At 39.6% G+C, this 18,362-nt stretch overlaps 1 protein-coding gene across 4 annotated transcripts in view; it reads right to left on the reverse strand.

The window, feature by feature from the left end:
• Positions 1-18,362, reverse strand: part of grik4 (glutamate receptor, ionotropic, kainate 4) — a 352,270-nt gene that overhangs the window by 175,599 nt on the left and 158,309 nt on the right. For all 4 annotated transcript variants that reach the window (XR_011516047.1, XR_011516045.1, XR_011516046.1 and 1 more), the window contains exon 4: positions 1,042-1,206. Coding sequence is in view for 1 of the 4 variants with exons in the window: in XM_054742697.2 (XP_054598672.1) it covers positions 1,042-1,206 (165 nt within the window). In the remaining 3 variants the exon portion in view is untranslated. The remainder of the gene's footprint in view (positions 1-1,041; positions 1,207-18,362) is intronic.

The raw sequence follows: 18,362 nt of genomic DNA on the forward strand, positions 1-18,362 counted from the left end.
TGAAGAAGTGTGAGTGTTAAAACAACAGAATAAAACGAACTTCTAAAAAAAAGGGGGAAAAGGCTCAAACTCCTTCCACTGGTAAAGCATTAAGTGCAACAGGTTTCCCGTTAGATCAGAAAACCTTTGACTCGTTACATCTCTTTTAGACCCTCTTGTTTAAGAAGATGAGAGGACTTTGCGTTGTCCAGAATATCTTGGAAAAATGGATTAGTGGAGAATTTGGGAGGTGGAAAATCTGTTTATAACCTAATTAGCTACTACCAGCAGCTTTAACATTTATTTTTGCAGTCACTATCAAAACATGGGTATTTTATCGGAGCCTAAATTAGATTTTGCAGCCTGCAGCCCTGGTGTCTTGGGCGACCCTTTGGTTGCTCCTCTTTCTAGCTTTAATAAAAAATATAACTGTTACATCTCTATCTACAAAGAATGAAAGAGGGTATAACAGAAAGAGACGCGTGCAAGAAGTGAGATAACAAAAGGTGCTGAATTTACAGAGCAATATTTTGCTCTAATTTAAAAGCATGTAGTTTTTGTGTATTTGATACAGTTGAGATCACCTTCAAAACTCAGTCCCATACTCAGCAAGTGCTGTCCATAGTGACAATTGTTAAGAACCAGAAGGCGATGTTTGTGTAACTGATCGCTATGAAGCACGAGAAGGCACTATTTGTGGTGCTGATGGGTATGAAGCATGATTAATTCCAGATATTTCTCAAATGGAACCTAGAAAGTTAATTCAGTCAACTAACATGTTTCTGTGTGGCAGATTGTTAGTTTTTAAATTAAAATGTCAAGACTTATCCAATGCTAAGGTAATAGCAAATGCTAAACACAAAGTGTTTTCATTCTAAACCATTTACCAGCTACAAACTAATATTTAAGTAAGTCATGCAAAAGATTTCTGATGCAGAAAGTATTCCATTCCGAGGATGAATGTAAAAGTCATAGTTTAGCTGACCTGAACACTGCATCAGACTGATTATTGTCTTTACCTCAGATTCCACACAAACACACATTCTCGCTTACATTACTCACTTGTATCTCCCATCTCGTATTCACTGTCTCTCAGCAGTTCAAAGATGTCCACCTCCAGTTTGCCCGTGGTGGAGCGGTTGCTGCTTCTGTTGATGTTGTTTTTGGCCAGCGTGATGGCTAAACGTTCTCCTCTGCTGCACTCCATAGGATCATCAAGGATGGCAGCTGGAAGAGAGTTTGATAAAACATCTGTTGTTCATGGGGAAGAAAACAAAACTTATACATGTCTGGCAGACTTAAGAAATATCTTTATTTTTCTTTCAACCAAATAAAGACAGCAAGGCTTGTATATCTGCATGTTTTAGAACTTGAAACTTTTTTTTTCTACAATAAATATTTAATCAAGTGAAAGCTTCTCCCACAAAGCATGACTTTATTAGGCCCAATATCCTCTTGGCATTTAAAGAGATATGATTCTCATAAATCTGGAGAGCCTTTGTTGGTGCAGTTTTCCTAATAAATATAAATTTTTGGGTGGAAAGTGTCAGTCAGTCAACCTGTGTTTAATATTTAGAGTGCAGCAGAACCTTACTGAGCATAAAAGGAACATGAATAATAAAACTGCTCTCTGTTTCACAGGTTTTAATGAAACATGCCAAAAGTGTATGTTTTCTTATGAAGGTAAAGAAAGAAAAAGAACAAAAACATTTTTTAAATAGCACTTATCAAGATAAAGATCACAAGGTGTTTCACAAGAAGAAGAAAAATAGATTTTTAAAAAGTGAGAAAAATAATCAAAATTGTGAAATAAAAAATGTTAAGAAAGGGAAAGAAAAAATGAATAAGGAAGAGTGAAATCAGTGGATCTTGGGAAAGGCAGAATTGCTAAAAAAAGCAGAACAAGGAGTCAGTAAGTTTTGATCACTGGACCTCAGGGACCTGCTGGGGGTTTAGGGGCTGAGAAGATCACCAATGTGAGATTGTGCTTTTCCGTGTAAGGCCATAAAAAACAGAACTAGGATTTTGAAATTAACCCTGAAGTTGACTGGCAGACAGTGAAGCTGGAGGAGAAGCAGGGCGATTGTGGGTATACTTTTATGTGTTGGTCAGAAGCCAAGCACAGGCATTCTGAACCACCTATAAAGGGTTTAGGGAGGTCTTGCTCAGTGAAAAGAGTTGCAGTGCTCTAAGTGTGAGGAGATGAAGGTGTGGATAACAATAAGTTCAGCGCGGGACAGAATGGGAGTTAATTTAGCAATGTTCCTGAGATGAAAGAAGGAAGAGCGTACAAGAGAACTGACATGAGAATCCAGGGTGAGAGCTGGGTCAAAGGTCACACCAGGATTCCTGACAGAAGGTTTGGTGTGAGAAGCAAGCTGACCAAGAGATTATCTGACTTTTAGGAACCAGCTTGTCTGGGGCACCGATGAGGATCTCAGTCTTATCTTCATTCAGCTGTAGAAAGTTCCTAGCCAACCAGGTTTCATTAGTGTCTAAGCAGGTTTGTCACTGCTGCAGTGTACACATTTTGACATGTAGAGTTGGATGTCATCTGCATAGATGTAGGAGATTCCTTTAAAATAGTTCAGGAAGTGCTGAAGGAGAAGCAGGTAGAGGAAGAACTGTAGAGGCCCCAGCCAGAACCTTGTGGGACAACATGGGTGAAGGAGATGGTGGAGGACCAAAACTTGAATTAATTAAAGTCAGCTTGCCACACGAGTACTAATGAGATGAAACAAATGTATACATTCAGAAGTGATTTATGTTCCCTCTGGGTGTATTTAATATCTGCTGTGATGTAACTCCACAATCAGATGAACTGATTCTTCTCTTGTCAGTTAAACAAATGATTTTAGATCAGGTGAAGTTGATGCAGCACTCATGGCTGACACACAAACATAGTTCTATCTGAATAAGGCTGCACCGACTAATGTATTAAATAGGAGGAGTGATATGTTAGCATGCATGCTGTGATGTTTTTAATTACATCATGAATTTATTCTGTGACCTTTAACAGCATCAACATCAAACAGACAGTTAAGCTGCAGAGCAAACGTCGTTTCTGTTCAGCGTTGTAAGACGGGCAATAAATAACATGACATATGCTTTGATAGCTACTGAAATAATTAACTGTCTCGTGGTTTTCATTATGAGTCTGATCCTGAATCAGTTTCTTCCATGAGCCCACCAGCTGTGTAACTGTGTCAATATGCATCAGAACCACAGGAAGTCAGTCAGATTCCAATGATCTTTAAAGAGCCGAGCCACTACAAACAAGTCAGTGGCTTCATCGTGTTACAGCCCAAATACTGCAGCAGGATGCAAGAACAAATATTTATCTGAAGCCAAGACCTCATTAATTACTCTCGTAGAGTAGAAAGGATGAAAACAATGGAAAGAGCAGCAGATGTCTGAAAGCAGCTATTGAGATTTATGTTATTATGTAAGCTCAATGATTCTCAGGTCAAACAGATTACCATCCAACTGCCAACTAGGAAATATGTAACATTAATGAGATGCTAAATAAACACGGCTCACTGGGAAGAAACCGGGAAAAAAATTAGCTCCAGTCTCATCCACTACAGAGAAAACCTGCAGGTTGTGTTTTTTATAACGTCAGGTCAAATCTGATCCAAGCTGACTCTGTAGAGGTACGTTCAGAACTGGAACATGTTTGAAGTGACGGTTCTAAATCAGGTCACACAACGGAGTAAACAACATCTACATTTTATGTACGAAGATGAGACATATCTGCTCATCTGATATCATCAAAGGGCAGAGCACCATCAAGCCAGAGTCTACAGACGATTAAAAGGCTTCACTAGGAAGCAGGAGGAGGTCTCACAAGGTTCTTCTTAGTTCTGTCTGCTGGAGAAGTTGGACAACTTTATTTCTTCTTACTCCTTAACCCTAACAACAGCTCAACATGAACAAGAGTAAACTTTGTAAGTACCGCAATAAGAGCAATTAAATTCTCCATTATCTGGACAACTTTGTGTTTAAATCAATACCAGACATATTTGGACACATACAATGTCAATATTACTAAACTGCATTAAAAACAACTAACACATGCTTTACTCACCACACATTTAGTCAGACCCACTCATTTCTTTCAGTCATGAATGATTGAAAGTACATTTTTTGGTTTGTTTAGCTGCGATCCCTCTGGAATGTGTCAGAAATATTTATTCTCTGCTGAGAGGAGCAACAGAAAGTGGTGAAAACAGCAGATTTATATGATGTTTCCCTTAGGATCGGGTGGAAAACTAATCAGAGATACTGCAAATATTGGACTTGGGTGAAAAAACACAAACAGTAGAAGTTTCTGTTGTTGACTATATTTCAGTAAAAGGAGGAAAAAGAGTCAGCCTCTCACACAATCTGCCTACTTAGTTTGTCTTATTTGTAAGATTTTTTTTCTGTTATTTTCATTTGATAAAATGATGTGTCAACAGTATTTCCTTCATTATTGAGTTTATGGTGTTAAAGTGAATTTGCTCTGTATATATTTTAGCAAATATTATAATGGGCTGCTTCATCTAATCATGTTCCATAAAGGGCTGGATGAGTGGGTTACGTAAAGAGTTTAAAATAATTCTATTTATGCTCAGAATAAGAGCCAAATTCCAGCAAGCTGAATAGACAGATGACGGAACAAAACAAAGAGCAATGTGGAGAACGTCTAGAATATTTATATCAACTAAAATGGTATCATTGTTTTAAAAAAAATGATCATTTGTTAAACAAGCAAATGCCTTCCTAACTGAAACATATCAGTAAAACATTTTCATCATATTTCTATCTGGTTTTCACAATAAAGAAACAGAGATGAGGCAACAAGAGAGAGATATTATTAAAGGTGTGGTTGACTGAAAAAACATTTTTAAATCATTAATTCTGATTTTAATCAGTCACTCTGAGTTTTTCATACAGGCTCCACATGAACATTCTTCTACACCTGTGCTAGCTTGTGATAGAAAATAGACGGTGAAATGCTAGGATTTGAAAATCCTCACATATTTATGTCACACTGTGAATTTGCATTTATGGCCCCGCCCATCTTGGCTCAAACCCACCCACAGGAAGGCTTTATTTATTTGTCTTGGTGACAGTGACTTTGCAGCATGGCTAAACGCTTCCTGTTAGCCAATCAGAAGTGAGGTGTGTGCATATCATTAAGAATAATGAGCCATCCTGCTGTTATCAGCCTACCTCTGCACCAGCAAAATTCTGCGTCTCAGAACAAGAGCATCAAAGCTTTTTTTATGACACATAAAGATGAACACTGCAAATGTATAAAGTAAATGAGTAAACCATACTTTTAAAAACTGATGGAGTAATCTTTGACTTGTTATAGTACCACTGAGCCCGAACCCTGATGTTGACTCAGTGACTGAGTTTCAGTCTAACTTGTCTAAGGAGAATTTACCTGAGTTACTATAGCAACAGGAAGTAATTGATCTGACCACATCATTTTTTTTCTTCCATTGAAAGCCACACTCCCCTTTATTGCAGTTATCACATCGTCACTTTTTCTTTTACTTGAGTAAGAGTTTTTGTCTTCTAAGTTTAGATGATCTTTTTCTCTTAAGTCTGCAGCAAATCATCTAAAATCCTAAAAGTTGGACATTTCATGCAACTGAATTATTTTTACAAGTAAGTATAATCTTAAACAAATACAATATTCTGGTAGATTCTGGTCCCACAAGAACTGACATTTAGGACTGATCAATGAGTGACATCTGGCAAACAAGCAGAGCTGTTTTCACACAAGAGAAGCAGGAGCAGCAGCTGCTTGATCCATCAAAACAGATCAATGAGAATCCAGGAGGAACGCTGAGGTGAAGCTGTGGGCTGTGAGGGCGATGAGTCTGTTTGAAACAAGAGATAATGGTTTGCAGCATGGAAATGTCATCTCCTGAGCCCTTTAGCATCTCTGATAAATGCAATGGTTTAGTAAACATGGCTGACTCTAGAGTGAAAACAACTACAGTCCCAAATAATGACCACAAAGGGAAGGCAATCAAACCTACAAATAAACTCAATAATAATAATAATAATAATAATAATAATAATAATAATAACCAGGTCCAGAAATTACTCTTATATTAGAGCCAAGGGTTTTTCACTACAACAACATTTCCAAGGTTTTGTGTTTAGGCTCCAAAACATTTTTTACAGCAACACAGACTCATAAGATTTTGAAAGAATCCTTCCATGTTTCACATAATCAGATATTCAAACATCCTTGAATTTTCACTCATCAAAAACCTTTTTTAAAAATAACCAATGAATGATCTCTGAGTTTAAAACTTCACATGCAGCACTTCCCTAACCATGTTCTACTCCAGTAGTTTTATATCTCCATTGATTTGGTGTGATGGAGCCTATTTCCAGCAGTGGCTGGGCAAACAGGAGGGGTACACCCTGGACAGGTTACCAGTCCACCGCAGGGCAACATGTAGACACACAGGACAAACAACCAAGCATACACACACTCACACCTAAGGACAATTGTAGAGAGACCAATCACCCCGACAGTCATGTTTTTGGACTGTGGGAGGAAGCCGGAGTTCCTGGAGAGAACCCACGCATGCACAGGGAGAACATGTAAGAAATTAAACATTTACAAGTAAATTACCTAAATAAATCTACTGAAACAAATGCTGTCAGGCAGCTCTGGGCAGGCAAAGCAGCAATTAAAATTCACAATCACACATAGCAAGTGAAATATATTCAAAACATTTATTAACAGCATTCATTAGTGAAGTCTCATCATTTTGCGATATTTTCCAAAACACTCATGTAAAAAAGAAAACACTTCATTAATCAGACTCCTTTTCCATTTCCTACAACTTTGTCATTGGCTTGATGGTTTTGACATTAATTAGCAGAAAAACAGTCCTTTCTGTATCATGCTTCCTGTGTGTGTGTGTGTGTGTGTGTGTGTGTGTGTGTGTGTGTGTGTGTGTGTGTGTGTGTGTGTGTGTGTGTGTGTGTGTGTGTGTGTGTGTGTGTGTGTGTGTGTGTGTGTGCTTATGCCAACACCAATACTCATTCAAGCAGTCAAATGCAGCACTTCATGTTTGTCTAATAGCCATTTTACTCACTTAATTGCAACTTTACTGTAAACTACTGTGCAGCCATTCTGTTTTCTTGTGTGACTTGATGGAAAATAGGATTTCTAGAGCTGCTCTCTCATCAATCCGGGCCTCAAGCCCTGTGGTGTGAACCACCGAGGGAAGCAAAGGTGCTATCTGACATAATTGGAAAAACTTGCTCACTAAAGACCTGGTGACAAGAAACTGATTTCCTGGTGTCACAAATATAATTACAGCCCACACACTCCTATAATATTGTGTGTGACTGGAGAGATGTGTGAACGTCTGATAAGTCTTTGGCAGAAAGCTGCAGGGTGACTCTACTGACCTGGAAAATGTTTCACTTCATCTTCTCCTGCATGGTGGTCAGCAGGAAAATAAATCATTAGCAGTCTGAATGTAAATGTTAATAAGGAGTTGATAATTATGATAACTGCTGCTAAACCTGATAAAACCAATATCATTCATCTGATCGTTTGAAAGTAAAAGTGTGATGTAACCCAAGCTTTATAGCACCCATAAGTGGTTGGTTTTGGAACTGCATATGATTAGTTTCACTGTGTTACTTAAATGTCATAATTTTCTGTTGAGATCGGGGGGGTCATAGGTCAGGTCAGCCATTTTGTTTGGAGAAAGCCAGCAAAGAAGGACAAAGTGAAATCCATTTGCATCCACCTGTGTTGAGATTTGAAGAAGCTTTGTTTGTAAGTTTATATTTCATATTATATGTTCATATTTTATGTTAGTGGATCAGTATTTATGCATATATTGTGACTCCAAACTTTACATTTGTGTAAATTTAGAGATGATTGCTTTAGCCTCATACAGCTATGTGTAAACTTAGATATCAATGGTGCAACAACAATATGTGTATGTTTTATTTACAGTTTCACAAATTTGTTCTGGAAACATTGTTAGAAAGCATGTTAATGAAGAAGAAGATAAACAAGTAAACAGCATTCAACTTTACTTCCACGTCTGACTCATCATTTAATTCTTTCAATATTCCGGACATCTGTTTAGCTATCTGTCGTACATGTGATCCTGCACGTAGTGACAGAATAAAAAGAGAAAATTATGCTTTTGTTTTCCAACTTTTGTGTGTAAAAACCCATGAGGGCTGATGATAAATAATGAATGGAAGATGGGGGTAAAGCAACGATAATTAGAAACCTCTCTTGTTCTTGTTGATGGTCTGTGACAGCGTCTCTGCCAAAAGCCCTTTGCTTTATTGACTGGGACAAGAGGGACATCTGAGAATATAGATCCAGATCTTGTTCTCACGGCCGTCGAGTCCAATAATTAAACCATGATGAGACTATGACACCACTAGAAGCAGTCATGGGAGGAGGACTGATGTAAACTTATCATTTTATATTATTTTATTTCTATTTAACAGGATGGAACTGAATGGGCGGCGCAGTGGTTAGAGCTGTTGTCTTGCAGCAAGAAGGTCCTGGGTTCGCTTCCCGGCCTGGGATCTTTCTGCATGGAGTTCGTATGTTCTCCCTGTGCATGCGTGGGTTCTCTCCGGGTACCCCGGCTTCCTCCCACAGTCCAAAAACATGACTGTTAGGTTAACTGGTCTGTCTAAATCGTCCTTAAGTGTGTGTGTGCGTGATTGTTTGTCCTGTGTGTCTCTGTGTTGCCCTGCGATGGACTGGCTCTCTGTCCAGGGTGTACCCCGCCTGACTGCCCATTGACCGCTGGAGACAGGCACCAGCCCTTCTGTGACCCTACGTGGACAAAGCAGGTTCAGACAATGGAAGGATGGATGGATGGATGGAACTGACTAAATAACCACTCTAGGTGCAGTATTGTATATGTATGTATAATATTCTATTTTGAACTACATCAACTCCAGGAGGAGAAGTTTGAACAAGTTGCAGTTAACAGGAATCAAAATAAAGAAATGGAAACTGAACAAATACTTTAAAACATAAAGGCGTAGTTAACTGAAAAAACATTTTTAAATGAATGTTTCTTATTATAATCAGTCACTCTGAGCTTTTCATGCAGGTTGAACATGAAAACAGTCTTCTACACCAGTTAGATTCTGATAGGAAATAGACAGTGAAACTTAGGATTCCTTACATATCTATGTCACACTGTGAATTTGCATTTGCATTCATGGTCTTGTTAGCCAATCAGAAGCGAGGTGTGTGCATATATTTATTAGTTAGTAACCCTGCTGTTTTCAGCCCACCTTTCCACCAGCAAACTCCTGTATCTCAGAACAGGATCATAGCTTTTTTTAATGATTCATAAGGCATTCATTTACAGTGGAGAACAATGCAAATGTATTTATCAAACAAGTAAACCACACAATTAAGCATGCTAAATAGGTTTAGTGCTTTGACTGGTAGAAATCAGGAATTTTACATGACAGCAGGAATTAAAGAAAATGATCATTTCAAGTTTCTAAATGGTAATTTGTAACATCTTCTCTTCTAAGCCAAGCTTTGCTAATTTAAACCTCAGCTGGTACCATTTGGAGTTTTCATGGTTTTCTTCTGCCCGGGGGGTAGTTTTCCACCCCATAGTGACATTCTTCAAGCTTTTCTCAGAAGTTCATGTTATGCTCCTCATCTGTTTTCCTAATTTGTTTTGCACAGTAACTTCCTATAGCTCTGTTGGACAGCAGTTTTTAAGGCTAACCCAATTGACTAATCAGGTCATCAGAAATAAAACAGTTATGGCAATTCCTAAAAGAGAGAAAAAACATCCAGCAGCAGCTAGAAAAATGTTTGCTCAGAAAAAGAAACAACTCTTGTATGGCTGTGGTGATGATACCCGAGTCCGTCACCAGAAATAGAAAATATTTAACTCAACACAACAAAAGGGCTTTTCCCTTTTGGTGTGTTGAGTTCTTACAGTGCAACCTTTATTTTTAAATGGGTTAAATAAAGAATAGAAAAACTAAATGTTACTGGAAGAGAACAGAGCTTTGAATCCTTTGAAATTGAAGCAGCACTGGGCATGTAAACAAAAATGTAGTGCTTTTGTGTACAAGCACACATGTGCACTCGGGGGAATAAATGAGCAGAAGCTGTCATGCAGCACGTCTGTAAGATGGGACTAAAGGGACACCGAGAGCTGCTGTGTTTGCTCACTGTGTCTCGTGTCTTGTTGTGTGTTTTGCAGGTTTCTGTGTCCTGGGATTTGTTTACTTCCTATATTGTCAATTGAAATTCTGCTTCGCTTCACCTTATTCTTGAGCATCTATGCAGAACTTCACGGCTTTAAAAGTACAGCTCGGTGAACGTTTTCACAGCAGTAATGGATCCAACAAAATGAGGCTTTAGGGGCTGCAGAATCTGGTAAAGATGCATGATGGCAGATACCAGAGTAATCTCTGTATCAGAGCAAAAAGAAAAACAAACAAACAAAAAAAAACACACCCATCATTAAAGATGTGGATTGCATGTCATCTAACCTTTCTCTTGAAGCAGCTGAACCAGAATCATCACTCCAAATATGGAAACCTCCATGTTGACAAACTGAAACTAAATGCTGAAACTTATTTTTGACAACGGTTGTCACGGAAAGACAGCATGAGGTGTGATTCACCATTTCAAGCCAGACCAGCCCAAGCTTGCCTCACAGAAAAACACCTTCTGAGTGCCTAGTCAATCCAGTGAACGTTTCTTCCCAGTGAAGGATTTCTTTTGCATCACTAACATTTACAGAGCAAATCTGTAACTGTGCTAATCTCAAATGAGATTAAAATTGGGGAAAAGCCTGAACTGCATCACTTGGCAGTATCAGGTGCAAAGTTCCCATCAATCCTCAACATAACTTCATTGATTTATGACACAGCCCAGTCGTCTTTCAAGTCACCATCACCTCATCAGTCTTTGTGGCACAAGATGGATTAACGCAAAGTAAAAGAATGAGAAAGTTGATGAGAAAAAAGCCTGGAAGGGGTCAAAAGTTCATTTTCATTTGGTCTTCCTATCCATATGAGCAAACATGAGTGACATTTTCAGCTGAGCCCGAGAAAGCCAGACTGACAGTCGCAGGAAGATGAAAGAGATGTAAAAGGAAAGTAACAGACTAAAAGAAATGAAAAAGGGAGGGGAACCTGTCAAGAGGAGACAGTGACAGAGGAAAAAACCCAGGGAAGACCTGTAGCAATGAGCAACAATCTGACAGATCATGACAGAGACGGGTTGCAAGAAAAGTGTTGAATTGATGACAAAATGATGTAAATGTACACTGATGATGACGAGCAGGAAGAAGACGATTATAATGACGAAAACAGCATAGGTGAGACTGTTTTAGTTTAATTCAGGAGTTGAGAGGAGAGGACAGGCAGGTGGGCGAGCTGGCAAACCAGCAGACAGAGAAAGTGTCCTGAGGGAATCTCAGCTCCCAGTGGATGTCATTACCTGTCAGTCAGCATATCTCCCTCAACAGGCCTGGCCCACAGATACAGCCACTGGCATGCAATTGTCTAGTAGGTCATGGGAGACCAGCAGACATTTGAATGAGACAATGAAAAGGATTTTAGGAAGTAAAACAAAAGGAAACTTCAGTTGGTGAGAGTGTAAACGGTTAAATCCATGTCAGTTTCTGGAAGCTAAACCTTATAGGAATTATTCATTAAACTGTAACAAGGTAATATGTCCTAAATGTAGGTGTTACAGCAGCACTTCCTGATACAACACATATGCTGCTGCTGCTGCTAATAACCAGCTCTCAGAATAAGCACTGTTGATGTCGTGATGCTAAACCTGCAGGAAACTGACCTTGAGAACAGATCCAACCACTAACGTCAGGAACGCTCCGCTTTTATAACAGTTTAGCATCATTCAGCTAAAGGTTAACTCAGACTCCAGTCAGGAATAATAAAGGTACATTTAGAGCTGCAACAGTTAGTCAGGAAACAGATCAGTTAAGAGAGCGAGAGGGGGTCACTTAGCAGCAAAGGTGTGACTAAGTCACTACTTTGCAGGCCACAAGTCTTTCCAGTTAAGTCTCGAGTCAAGTCTAAGTCAAAGACAACCAAGTCCAAGTCAAGTTCAAAGTCAGTGATGTGGAAGTCCAAGTCCTTAACTTTGAATTTTCAAGTCATAATCATAATATGTCCAACTTCAATTTAATAACGATGATAATAAAAAAATCCAGAAAAAAGCTTTTTAAAGCTTCATTTTTTGCTCAAACAAGCAGAAAGAGCAACTGAAACTGATAATAAACAAAGAGCTGCTGCATTTAGCAGAACAAGATCAAACCCAGAATGAAGAATGATTTATGATTTTTGTCCGTGTCGTGCCACTTTTGTGCTAAAATATCAAATGTGCTCCAGTCATCATCAAGTCAACAGATGCAAGCCGATTCAAGTTGCAAGTCATTCGTGTTCAAGTCTAAGTCAAGTCGTAAGTCTTTATAGATTTTATCAAGTCAAGTCAGAAGTCATTAAATAAAGACTCGAGTCTGACTCGAGTCCAAGTCATGTGACTTGAGTACAAACCTTTGCTTAGCAGGACTCATAATTAATACATTTTGATGATCTGCACATTGATCTAGTGCTGTTTTGATAGAGAGAACATCTGTAACAGGAGAGTGGTCTTCTTCCGGCTCTTGGAGAGTACAGACGCTTTTTTCTCCTCTCCTCCCCTGCTTCTCCCAAGGCTCTTTGTTCTGTCTACCCTGTGCACTATGCTTCTCTGCATTTTTTCTGGAAACTGGAAATTATTAAACATGGATCTGGTCAGTTGGTCTCTCAACGCGATTGACAAAATCTTTTCAATGATGAGAACGGGACAAGGGGCTCCCGGATGCCCCTCTGGGACAGAGCCAGCTGGGTATTTCATGGACTCCTGGAAACAGTGGAACTTGATCTGCCTCTCTCAACTGTCTGTAGAGGACTCTGAAGATGTTTGGATATTTGTCGTCTTGGTGTCGGGATTCCTGCTGTTTGGCCTGAGCGGTTACCTGGCATACCGGGAAATTAAACAAGCTTTCGAGGAATATTGGCTTAATGCCGGAGTTCAGGGATGGAATGCATCGCACTGTGAATTCACAGACTCATATAATTGTCGAGATGAGTCATAAGCTTGGAACTTTGGCTGAGATTTAGGCTCTGGCACAGAAGGTGGATTCGATAACGGGAGAGAGTTGACGGATCAGCACGGATCGGTATCGATCGATAACGCCATTATTGGACCAGGATGTGTTGAAGACCAACAGAACTCCAAGACAGAGAGGAAATTATCTCTGTCTGTACCCAAAACAATTCTTATTATCTGGATCTGGTGCCCTTGAAGCCTGTGAGGCTGAAGTGAAAACTCCCCCCTCAGAAGAAATGTGGAATGCTGCAGTCACTATGGAAACCCTTTCTCCCTATCCCAGCCTGGGTGGGACTGTGGCCGGTGAAAGCCGTAGGACTCAATGTGCTATCTAAACCCATCCCCCCCCCCCAAATGGAGGTGATTAGCGCTGCTCTTGCGGCTGCAGGTTCTGAAGTGAGGAGAGTACCAACCCTACCCCCCCACCTAGTAGACACTTATGTCGTGTATCGTCTGAAGTCTGTGTGCATATCTGTCTGAGGTACTTTTTTTGCATAGCAAAGCTATCCTCTCTGTCAGGGGTAACTCTGAAGTGCCTTTTTTCCCTCCCCCTGACTTTATCCTCATATAAACCCTCTTGATCTGTAACGGTAGCACGACTCACGTTGAGAATGACCACAGTCACCAATTCTTATCATGTGTCTATGTATGTCTGATCTTAGAATTGTGTGTACTGAAACAACTGAGTTTCACTCTGGGATTAATAAAGTATTTTTGAATTGAATTGAACAAGGACCTAAAAGTGCATGGTGGCACAGGCCGTCAGACTGTTGTCTCACAGCAAGAATGTTGTTGTTCGAATCCTGCCTGCTTATAATTTCTGCACGGAAGGTAGCATGTTGTCTCCATGCATGCATCTATTTTTTTTTCCAGTAATCCGGTTTCCTTCCAAAAACCAAAAGCATGGATGTTCGGTTGATTGGAGACTCTTGATCTCTGGATCCAGACCAGGTTCTCTGGATGTGAATGAGTGTTTGAGTAGTTGTGTGTCCCTGTGTGCCTCGGAGATGGAGTGGTGACCTGCTATGGTTGTCCTTCACCACTAACCCAATGTCCACAAGAGATAAGAAACCTAGAGAGTATGAAGCGGTTCAGAAAATAGATGAATGGATGGATGGGACCAACATGGATGGTAAAGTTTATAAAATTTTCAGGAAAGGCTTAAAAATAAAAGTTTTATGAGCATGTGAAGATGACAAAAGTGATCACGTACGACCAGAATTTAAACCTTTATAGTAATTATATCAAAAGTTATGAAAGTGAAAAGACCACACCACTTTCAGGGTGTTTCTGTAATATGTTATTACCATGTGGTAATAACATGTAGCTGCTCTGATGGGATTTAAGTCCCCAGGGGACCGGTCTCATCCTAATGTATTATAACTACATAATTCCATCACATGAAGAAGACATAAATGACCTTTACTTTCATCACTTATCTCTTCTTGGTTCTCTTCTTATTTCTTTCTCTCTGACACCCCCTGACATGTGGTCCCGTTCCTTGCTCTGAGTGATTGTCACCGACCATGAAATACGGTATGGTATCTTCATCCTCGTTTGAAGAGAACAGGCAGGGACACCGGGAAAGCTGAGGGATGTGTGAATGTCCATCGGACAAAGTCCAAAAATCCAAATTCCAACAGTCCTTCAACACCATCAGGACTGATTCATAACAGTTATAAACTTTCCGCTTCATGCTTTTGCTTTTTGTTCCTTTTTGTGCTCAGAAAGACACACGTTAATGAATTCATGAACATTTATCAGCTTTTATTCGTACCTGAACAAATTACAGCTCAGGTGGGGATATTTAACCTGAAGTTAGACTTGAAGCAGCTCAGGCTCAAACTGATGCTCCTATTATAAATATCATAAATAAACATGATCATGGCTTGCCTGTTTATTTTTACAGAGAAAATCATGGACACATGTTTAGGAAAATACCATGATTGTTCTGGAGCCGACTGTACGTAAAAGCTTTAACAGCTCTTTGTGCTTTAGAACATCAGTAGAACAACAACAAACCCTGTGACAGGTGCAGTTTGTTGTTCTGCATATGTGTGTGTTGTTGTACTCAAGGGAACAGCTGTAGTTTACACTCTTTGCTTCCACCAACAGAACTCAACTGGGAGCATTTGTATCTCTCCCCAACAGTCTAGTGCTTCAACCAAGGTCACAACTGTGTGATCTACCTCCACCTCTGCGTCACACAGGACTGCTGAGGCTCCAGACACCATCTAAGATGAACACAACACCTCTAGGTTGTTCCCACATTTAGAAGCACACAGCTCAATAAATTAGGTCTGAATGCAGAAGCAGTGTGGGCTTTTTTTTTTTACAAACTGTTCTCTTGTAAACAGAATAAGAGGTTACACTAACTGTGAGATCCCCAGTGAGCCTGGGCGAACACTGTTTGCTTAAAATGAAGCTAAAAACGGTATCCGTTGTTGTGACTGAGTGTGTTTATGTGTACCAGTGTATCTTTGCTTCACACTGTGTCTTCCCCTCTACACATTGTTGACTTACTGCCACAATCCTTCAGTCTGAGCTGTAGATTCCTCTCTCTCTCTGAATGTGTGTTTAATTGTGTCAACATTTTCCATGAACTCTGGATGTAGCATGCTGCATGTAATATCTACCAGTGTCTTGTTAACAGATCTTATCAGTCTTAGTCCTCGTCACATGGAAGGCCCACTCCACTCTCCATGATCTAAAGAAATGATGAGAATGTGACTGGGTTGCTAAATATATGGCAAACCACCTTCAGTGTAAACACAATCATCATACTGCTGCAGAGTGAATACTTTATAAAGAGGATTTCATCACATTCACATTCTAAACAAAGATCCCACCACAAACCCAAAACCCAAACCCTAACCCGCATGCTCCCCTCCAATTTTCTTTTAATGTTTTTTGCATGCTACGAACCAAAACTATCACATAATTAACACACTGTAGCATCCATTAAAGGGGAACTCGCAGCTTCCTCAATGTGCACCTGAAGGTTTCACCAAGACGCTGAAAAGACCATTCACCTTCTAGCTGTCTTTCATGCCATAGAACGATGCCACTGAATGCAAATGGAAGCATTAGGTAGTTCAAAGTAGTTAAGGAAGTTTTTTCTTCCTATGAAAAGACACCCCTCCCCTAAAACAACAAGAAAAATAGCCACAAGTGTTGTTGATGTTTGCTGCTGTCTTGTGTTGCTTACAGTTGAGTTGACCAGTTTGGAGATTTAATGCGAACAGGTATCTTAGCTGCAGCTACAGACTGTAATACAGATAATCAGATTTTGTAGAATATCTGTTTATTGAGATCATTTTTTTACCTGCCACATGAAAAATTGCTTCTTGTAAGTAACAAAAAGTATTTTCATAAACACATTCAGTAGAGTTTCGGCTGTTTCTTTGAATATTCGAATTAGGAACTGAAACATCTGATCTGAAACACTGACTGCAAGTTTGACCTCTCAGGATGAGTTAGCCATGAATTTTAAAATGAATTAGAACTGCAAGTAGTTATCAATGGGTTCCAAGCCAGCCAGCGCCAGTCCCCCACCCGGCCCCGCCCTCACCTTCGCTATTCCTCACGTGGCCCTGCCCCAAAAACATATTCTCCTTCTGGAGTCCCGTCAGCTCACTTCAACCGGCACAATGAAAGGAACACTGAGGATATGTCATTAAACCTTTTGTATATGCATATCTTTCATAGGCTTGGTTGACTTCTCAATCCTGACTACAATCAAATTCCATTGTTTCCTTATTAAAGAACGTGAAGATTTAATGACACAGATGTTAATTATTGGACCCTTAAGCTATATTTTGAAAATAATTAAAAGGTGGCCGTGGCTTAAAGGCTTTAAAAATTTTCGCCCTTTTACTCACGAAAAATAATGATACAGTTCTTATCCGTAATAGTGTCATCTACAATCACAGAAAAAATGTAGAATTTGGTCCAAAAGGTGGCACTGTTGGCCCCCCAAAAATTGGGCAATTTTCTCCCCATTTCTTCGGTAAAAAAACAAATGATCTCATCCTGTATGTTCATTGAGTCAGTCAAATTTAGATGAATATTTAGAAAGAATGTTTTAAATTATGCAAATTTGTAGAAAATTGCAAAATAAGTCCAACTTACTTTTGTTAACTCCTCCCGGCTGTCAAACACATTCAAGTCAAAACTTTGCCTGACAAGAGGGCAAGAGGGGCTGACCAAACAATGTGGATGGATTTTTAATATTTTATTTATTTTTGGAAATATGACTTTAAAAAAATATTTTGGAATGAAAAAGTTTTTTTAGTATAACTTTAAAAGATTTTGACATTTTTCAAAGCTGTTCATAACAACTGTACTTAAGGTCAATTCAAGTGTATATGCTGATTTTTAGCTTGATTCAACAATAGGGGGCACTACAAATAGGAATAATTTATACTGCTGAACTGGCTAAATGGATTTGCAGGAAACATAGTGGTTGTCATCATTATAGAGCTCCGGGAGTTGACGTCACTTCTCCCGGCATGCAACAGTTCAAATCGAAACGGCGCCATATTGGCATGCAGAAGCCGGCAGCTGGACTATTTACTATTGTCAGAAAACTCAATCAAACGGGAAATATGGTAGATTCCTGTTGTGCCCCAGGATGCAGAACAGACGCGGACGACATAAGGAATGAGACATCTACAGGATTCCCCAAGATCCGGAGCGCCGCAAACGTTGGCTCATTGTAATAAAACACGCTAGTGACCGGGCGAAAATGAAGCTGTGGGATCCCGTGAGTAAATGTTTTCGCTTATGCAGCGACCACTTCATATCAGGTACTTAAACCAACGTTTCCTCAACTGTGTATGGTATTTATTTTAAATGCTTTTATTATGATTCTTAGTGGGCTTCCTAAACTTATTTTGGCGTGGCTTTTTCTGTCTTATTACTCATAGCAGCAAGTAAACATCACGTAAAACGTTGCCTCGTGAGTTCTGCGTGCTGCCGTTTACGTGTTTTATGATGACAGCAATTAACCGGCTAAGCCGTATTTAATTTTTAAGCAATGGTTGATCAGATCACACATAAAAAGCACTTTGGATTGCTATTATCTGTGTCACCGAGACTACTTACATGTAAATCTGTTATTTGTCCGTCCATCCATCCATTTTCATCCGCGTATCCGGAGTCGGGTTGCTGGGGCAGTAGCGTGACTTCCCTCTCCCCAGCCGCC

Source organism: Nothobranchius furzeri, chromosome 13 (genome assembly GCF_043380555.1).
Source record: "Nothobranchius furzeri strain GRZ-AD chromosome 13, NfurGRZ-RIMD1, whole genome shotgun sequence".
In the NCBI taxonomy this organism is placed as follows: Eukaryota; Metazoa; Chordata; class Actinopteri; order Cyprinodontiformes; family Nothobranchiidae; genus Nothobranchius; species Nothobranchius furzeri.